The following is a 7,675-nucleotide window of genomic DNA, read 5'->3' on the forward strand; positions in this document are numbered from 1 at the left end:
TAATTGTAGTACATAAATAAAAATTCGAGATTTTTGATATTTTTTTTATACAACGGAATAATTTTACAATATATAATTAAATAATGTAAATTTATATAAAAATAATGAAAGTAAAAATAGCGAAACAAGTGCTCTATTCATTATTATTATTGTTATTTTTTATTTTTTATTTTTGAATAATGTTTGGGCGAAACTTCTAGAAACAAAGTAATAATTTTATTTTATTTTATTATTAGTATTTTTTTACGAGTCTATCTATTAGGAGTATTATGTAGGTCTAGTGTAATAAATTGGAAATTATAGTGAAAGAATTGGCAGAAGCAGCAGAACTCTCTGGAGAGTCGTCCTTTGAGGTCATCGTCTTCGCTATTATACTTGGAATTCCCAGGAGCCATTACTGTCCATTATACCTCCACAGCTACGACCGAGCCTGCTCTGATTTGCTTTATATTGAGCTCCATTTCCCTTGATCTCAAGCAGCAGTATTGTTAGGGCATAAGGGGTTTGCTGAGATGGATGGAGATTTTGAGTTCCCAAATCTCGGAGGCGAGGAAATGGGGATGGGGATGGGGATGGGCATGGGGATGGGGATGGGGATGGGAATGGGAATGGGGATGGGGATGGGGATGGGGATGGGGATGAATGATTATATGGGAGCTGAGAATGACATGGACCTTCCCGTAGAAGACCCTATTCTGGCAGTTGGTGAAGAGGGAGAAATCGGGAAGAATGGATTGAAGAAAAAGCTGCTCAAGGAGGGCGAAGGCTGGGAGTCTCCCAATCCCGGCGATGAAGTTGAAGGTACAGCCTATAGGCAGAGAATTTCTGCTTTCTGTTTCCGTTGCTACATCTATGTTTTTATTATGAATGCTGGAATTTGAATGAAAGGGACTTTGTTGATGCGATGCAGTTCATTATGTGGGCACTTTGCTTGACGGGACTCAATTTGATTCTAGTCGTGACCGTGACACTCCTTTCAGGTTCAAGCTGGGCCAAGGTAAATGTACTTTCTGAAATTTTTATGGTGTCTTTACAGTGATGGGATTTGGAAGGGATGAAAGCTATTTGTTTATATTGTCAAATTAATGGAAAAGTTATAGTGTGTGATCTTTTGGTTTTTCTTTTTTCGTTTACTGGTTGATTGATTTCTTTTTGTGAGTCTCTGTGTGTGTTTTGGAATTAACAAAACAATCCCCAATACAGGTCAAACAATTCTTAGGATTCTATGTTGACATTGTAGTGTAGTGTAAGTCTGTCCCAAAACTAAGCTGAAGCCATATAGGTTAATGCATAATTATTGTAATGGTAAGTTGAAAGCTAAACTTAGATTAGTTTGCGGTTGGCTTAGTTTCCTGTTGTGTTTAGCCTAATTCATGAGTGAGAACCTATCAGTTTCTAGTGTCTGTGAAGCTTTATGATGTAGATTCTCTGTCAAACAATCGGGAGATGACAGAAAATCTCACTTTAGCCCAATTCAGCTACTTTTTACCTTGCTCAAAACTTTTGGGTTATTATCTTCCATTGATTGATATGCTATAGTAAGGAATTACCATTTTTCCTTAAAATATGGTACCGACGATTATAAATTGTAGGAATTATAAGTAAAAACAGGAAATCAGAGATACGATGATTGAACTACAATGTTAACATTGGGTATAATATCATAATACAAAATAAATTATGCAACATAATGTCATTTATAAAAGCTGTATGTCTTTGAATACGTTATTGAATTGAAGTAAGATTTTATAAGATATTACAGACAGTGTGAGTGTTCTACTATGAAATAGCTTGGGAGGGTGAGGGGGTTGGCAAAAATATAAACTTTCCGGCTTTGAGTTCCAGAAATCTTGATGACATCATGGTCGAAGAATGAAATAGGCAAACTATACTCCAATAATTATTTTAGTTGTCAGTGTGAGTTTGTTTGGAGGTTTAGATTTGAATACTTGTATGATGTGATATAAATAGGTATTGATGTGATATTTGGTTACTAAAATTGATTTGAATATAATATAAAAAGAAAAAAAACAGGTATTTGATTGGTTGTTTTGGGGAATTTTTTTATGAAGGGTGGAAATTCACCAAAATCTTTGAAAAAAACACATACATAGTATGAAAAATGAAAGAAATTATGGAGTGAAGTTAACACTGGGAAATATTTTCGGACTGAGGCAACTGATAAAAATCAAAATCACTGAAACTAGTTTTGCTCTCAAACAATTATAGCACTATGAGGCAATATGTTCTTGAAATTGATCATATGTTTTTCTCATCATTTTTTTCAAAGTGGACAATTACAATCATATTTTCGAAACTTCTTATTTTATTTTAATATATATATATATATTCCTTTGTAAAAGTATTCTATGTTAATCATATATTTAAATATATTTTTATTTGGCTGTATTTTGTTAAATTTTTATTTAATACAAGATAATATGCAAATTAAGTATAGTTTATTAAAATATAGTTTTCAAAATACTTAAACATATAATTTGACTTTACATTATATTCCAGAACCCATCAAAATGACATTACATTCATCTCATTTTAAAAGAAATGTAAAACCAAACACCTTAAAAAATCCAAACAAAATAAAAATATAAAAAAAATCCAAAGCCCATCCCTAACAAGTGTATTTGTTTATGAGTTTTGTAATAGTGATGCGATATAAATATGTTATTTTAAAGTAATATATATATATCTATATAAAAGAGTCTTGATTTACTGTTTTTGGATGAAAAGAATTAGCGAATAGTGAAGTCTTGGGTGAAAACGCACAAACAAACATAGCCTTGAAATTGTTTTTGTTTTGAGGGGTTTGACTTAGATTTTTGCTATTAATAAAGTCCAAAAAAAATAAAATTAAATTACTATTTTTAATTTTTTTATATTACACTAAAAATTAGTTTTATATTTTTATTTATGACATTTAAAATTATTACTTTTATATATTACGCTAAGAATTAATTTGTCTTTTTCTACATTATTTTTCACTAACAATTTTTACTACTATTCAAAACCAACACTCAAACCCAACGTGTTTATTTTCTCTACGATAACAATGGTTTATTTTAGTTGATGTAAATGACATGGTGTTTACAGCGTTTACTGCTTTGTTGATTTTTTATACAAATATCATAATTAATTAACATTTTCATGAATTAGGATGGAAAATGTCCGTTCCTTTCGTTGTGGGTGTTCTTGTTTTGTTTCTGTATTAAGGTAAATTTGTTCATGATGCAGGGCATGTGATCAAAGGATGGGACGAAGGTATCGTGACTATGAAGAAGGGTGAAAAGTCACTCTTCACTGTTCCACCTGACCTTGCGTATGGAGAGTCTGGATCTCCTCCAGCAATACCTCCCAATTCAACACTTCAATTTGAAGTTGAGTTGCTGTCTTGGTCAAGTGTGAAGGATATATGCAAGGATGGAGGTATATATAAGAAAGTGCTTGTCGAAGGAAATGGCTGGTCGAATCCTAAAGATAATGACGAAGTATTTGGTGTGTATATCCTAGCTGTTTTCTCTATTCGATTTAGCTGCAAAATGGTTTGTTTGTTACTCATGCATCCTTGAGTGTTGTGCAGTCAAGTATGAAGCTCAGATTGAAGATGGAACAGTTGTTTCGAAAACAGATGGAGTAGAGTTCACGGTGAGAGATGGTATGTTCATATGTTGAGGTAGTTGTCATTCTATCGACCGAATCCATTAAGCAGGGTATGCCTTTTAACTTTGATATGTCTGTAGGTTATTTCTGCCCGGCTATCTCCAAAGCTGTGAAAACAATGAAAAAGGGGGAGAAGTCACTGTTAACAGTCAAGCCAGAATGTATGTTTTCATTAATTGTTATACAGTAGTTTTTGGGAGCTGTTACTGTGGGATTACTTACTCTGAAAATATGTCAGATGGATTTGGTGAAAATGGGAGACCATCCAATGGTGATGAACTTGATGTGCCGCCCAATGCTACCCTTCAGATTACGTTAGAGCTGGTCTCTTGGAAAACAGTTTCTGATATCAGTGGAGATAGAAAAATTATAAAAAAGATCCTAAATGAAGGCGATGGTTATGATCGTCCAAGTGATGCTGTGACTGTGCAAGGTATGCTGTGTCTACTGATAATACTAATCCATCATTGTTTTGTTCTGGTGGGTTGTTTGGCCTTGACTGCTAATCATTGTAATAGTGGATTGTCGTATGCAATTTTAGAGTGTTTTCATGTTGTTGCAAGTAGAAAATAAATGTTGGAACTTCTGTTGGCTCTCTTAACATCAAAAAATGGAGTCCTAAGTTATGAAAACTTGCCTTGATATTTTTAAGTCCATTAATCACGTTCACTTACCTGCATATATTAATTTTTGTTGCATCTAAGTATTTGATTGCATGCCATATTATAATGCACAAGTTTAGTAGGTTGAGTCCTTATTATGATAAGATGATGTCTCCAGTTTAAGTCACTTCTGGTACGTGTTAAAATTTTCAGGCTATATACCATATCTGATCTCGTTTTGTGATACATTTGGACCCTTGAATGACTATACCAAAGAAATAGACATCATGATGTGCAGAATTTTTCTCTGAAATTGATTTTGGGTCCCTGCAGTGAAATTGATTGGCAGGCTTCAAGATGGAACCATTTTTGTCAAGAAAGGACATGATGAAGTACCGCCTTTCGAGTTCAAGGTTGATGAAGGTAATAATTAGGATACTGCAATGTGCTCTGACTTTTTCTTTGATTTTTGGTTTCTAAATAAAAATTTATTTTTACAGATCAAGTTATGGAGGGACTTGATAGAGCTATAAAGACAATGAAGAAAGGGGAATTATCACTTATTGAAATTCATCCCGAGTATGCATTCGGGCAATCTGAATCTCCACATGAGCTGGCTGTTGTTCCTGGAAACTCTATTGTATACTATGAAGTTGAGATGGTGTCCTTTGAGAAGGTTAATGATATTTTAATGTTCTCTTATATTGTCTTTTGCTCTCGTAGAAGGAAAAGCTGGTTTGTTGTCTAGTTCTGACATCCAAACAACGACATGCAGGAAAAAGAATCTTGGGATATGAATACAGAGGAGAAGATTGCTGCTGCAGGGGTGAAGAAAGAAGAAGGCAATAAATGGTTCAGAGCCGGGAAGTATCAGAGAGCTTCCAAGAGATACGAAAAGGTCTGCCACTATTGATTTCAGTTACATTGTAACAGTTAATGACTTCTTAATCTTGATTTCTCTTCTTACAAAACCTGCTGTTCATAGGCTGTAGGATTTATTGATTACGATCACTCCTTCAACGAGGAAGAGAAGGAAAGGGCCAAATTACTGAAAGTGTCATGCTACCTCAACAATGCTGCTTGCAAGTTAAAACTGAAGCAGAACAAAGAGGCCCAGAAACTATGCACTCAAGTGCTAGAAATTGACGATAAAAATATTAAAGCTCTTTACAGAAGAGCACAGGCATATATGAATTTGATTGAGTTTGAATTGGCTGAAAATGATATAAAGAAAGCGCTCGAGATAGACCCAGGCAACAGGTATGTTAAGCTATCCGCCGGCCTAGTTTATAAATTGCATCGAGTATGGAATTTTTAGGGTTTGTTGATATGCATGACAGGGATGTTAAATTAGAATATAAAACCCTGAAGGAGAGAAGGAAAGCATACAACAGAAAAGAAGCACAGTTCTATGGGAACATGATCTCGAAAATGAGCAAATTGGAGCAACCTGAGCCTGCAGTGAGTGAAGATGTTTTGTACCTTATGCAACTTTTATTATTTCATGGAATTGATAAATGGAACAATCCATTTGACGTAGTGCTTGTCTGGAATGCAGAATGTAGCTGAAAAGCAAGGGGTGTTCTTGACGGCGATGAATAGTAAGGCTTAGAACTGCTATTATATTTGAGTTTATTAGACTTCTCTTTTCCTGCTTGATATAGCCTCTCTTTAAGTTCGAAATTAGTACAAGTTCATGATGATTTACTGCAAGGGGTATTATAAAATGCACTCTGAAATTCATGCCTTTTTTTTTTTTTTTTTTTTTCCGAAGAAACATCTTCTGAAGATATTCCTGCAAATTTTTTAAACACTGGTTGATGCTTGCAGGAGTGAAAAGATTGATAGTTGAGGCGGGGGCTTGGAACGATGGAATTGTATGGTTAATATCATCCCTGCTGATAGTAGCGTTCGCCGTTGCGATTTCGTGTGTTTACGTGAAGAACTAACTCAGGTAAGGTATGTGATGATTTGCAGCACAACACGTTTGTTTGAGATAGTGAAGTTTGTTGTTGTAATTGTGCAAAATAATCTCTGCGGCAGCCTATTTGAAGATGTAAATGTGTTTTTATCAAAAAAGCATGCATAATAATAAGATTCCCTGATTTTCTTAAATGTTACTTTGTCATACAGTGATGTTTTTATGAGCCGATGTAAGATCCATAAAGAATATATAGAAAGCAAATTAGATATAAACTATATAACTAATATTTTATACAACATATATGGTTTGTTATATCAGCAGCTGGAGCTGTTAAACGAGGCAAGTGAGTTTGAGTATCCATTGTTCGAGCTTGACTCAAACTTATTAACGGTACAGGCTTAGTTCGGCTTGGCTCGTTAAAAATTTAAGCCAAAATAATGGCTCGAGCTTAACTCATAGGGCTCAAATTCAAGTTCGAGTTTAGCTCGTAGAGCTCGAACTTAAGTTTGAGTTCATCTTGAATTCTATATATATTTTTAATATATAAATGAAATATATTTGATTTTATTCATCATTTACTATAATAAAATATTCAGATTTTATTAATAAATGCTCTCTGTTTCTGTCAAGATGACTGGTAGGACACAGCATTTCAACAAGTGTAGATTACAATAATGTGATATTATTTTATTTTTTTATAAGTAATGTTGTTAATATTTTAAATATTTTTACCATTATATATATGAATATTATTTTGTAAATTATAAAATTTTATATGATATAATTAACTTATAAAAAATAAAGAATTTTAAATATAGATAAAAATATTTGTTTATTGAATAGAGATAAAAATAAAAGAGTTTTGAGTGGGTTTATGTGTGAGAGATTAAATATTTAATTAAATTGATTTATATTTGTTAAATAAGTTTAAGATAATAAATGTATTAAAAATAGAAATAGGTGACAGACAAAAAAGAGAAAAGAGTTATCTGTGTCACTGGACAGAGAAAGTATAAAATTTGATATAAAAATTATATATATTATATTAATATATCAATAATAAAAATATATTATTACTAACAAGTTCAATTGAACTACTGGTGAGCTGAATTCATTTATTGAAAAAATAAGAGTAAAAATTATTTTTTTCCATTCAATATCATAATTATCAATTTTGGTCCCATTCAAAAAAATTTATCAATTTTGGTCCCATTCAAATCAAAATTTATCAATTTTAATCTAAGATGGTTGACTGAGACCGAACACGGCCGTGTTTTGGATGACTCAGAAGGTGACTGGGCGTCCCAGTCAGCAAACACGGCTGTGTTGATTACCCCGCACTTCTGAACACGACCGTTTTGTTGCCTGTGTTCCTGCCAGTGTTCTGAACAATCATGTTCCTGTCACGTTCTCAACACAGTCATGTTCCAGTCATATTCCTGCCTATGTTCTCAACACAACCATGCTCACGACT

The 7,675-nt window shown here is 33.3% G+C and overlaps 1 protein-coding gene across 1 annotated transcript; it reads left to right on the forward strand.

Annotated features, from left to right (window-relative positions):
• The first annotated feature begins 283 nt into the window (after positions 1-283).
• Positions 284-6,473, forward strand: LOC127241835 (peptidyl-prolyl cis-trans isomerase FKBP62-like). Its single transcript, XM_051261058.1, has 13 exons — positions 284-801; positions 911-997; positions 3,250-3,510; positions 3,596-3,670; positions 3,756-3,836; positions 3,914-4,108; positions 4,611-4,700; positions 4,778-4,953; positions 5,053-5,175; positions 5,263-5,537; positions 5,618-5,738; positions 5,836-5,878; positions 6,108-6,473. Exons 1-13 carry the CDS (start codon positions 513-515, stop codon positions 6,224-6,226), a joined length of 1,935 nt encoding a protein of 644 aa, XP_051117015.1. The 5' UTR covers positions 284-512; the 3' UTR covers positions 6,227-6,473.
• Positions 6,474-7,675: the final 1,202 nt, after the last annotated feature.

This window comes from Andrographis paniculata, unplaced genomic scaffold (genome assembly GCF_009805555.1).
Source record: "Andrographis paniculata isolate CXL003 unplaced genomic scaffold, ASM980555v1 Contig83END, whole genome shotgun sequence".
NCBI classification, from domain to species: Eukaryota; Viridiplantae; Streptophyta; class Magnoliopsida; order Lamiales; family Acanthaceae; genus Andrographis; species Andrographis paniculata.

Excerpts from the sequence above, each read along its gene's own strand:
- LOC127241835 (XM_051261058.1), top strand. The coding sequence starts at position 513 with ATGGATGGAGATTTTGAGTTCCCAAATCTCGGAGGCGAGGAAATGGGG. Across the intron at positions 3,837-3,913 it reads GTTAACAGTCAAGCCAGAAT|ATGGATTTGGTGAAAATGGG; the intron begins GTATGTTTTCAT and ends AAAATATGTCAG. Across the intron at positions 5,879-6,107 it reads GTTCTTGACGGCGATGAATA|GAGTGAAAAGATTGATAGTT; the intron begins GTAAGGCTTAGA and ends TGATGCTTGCAG.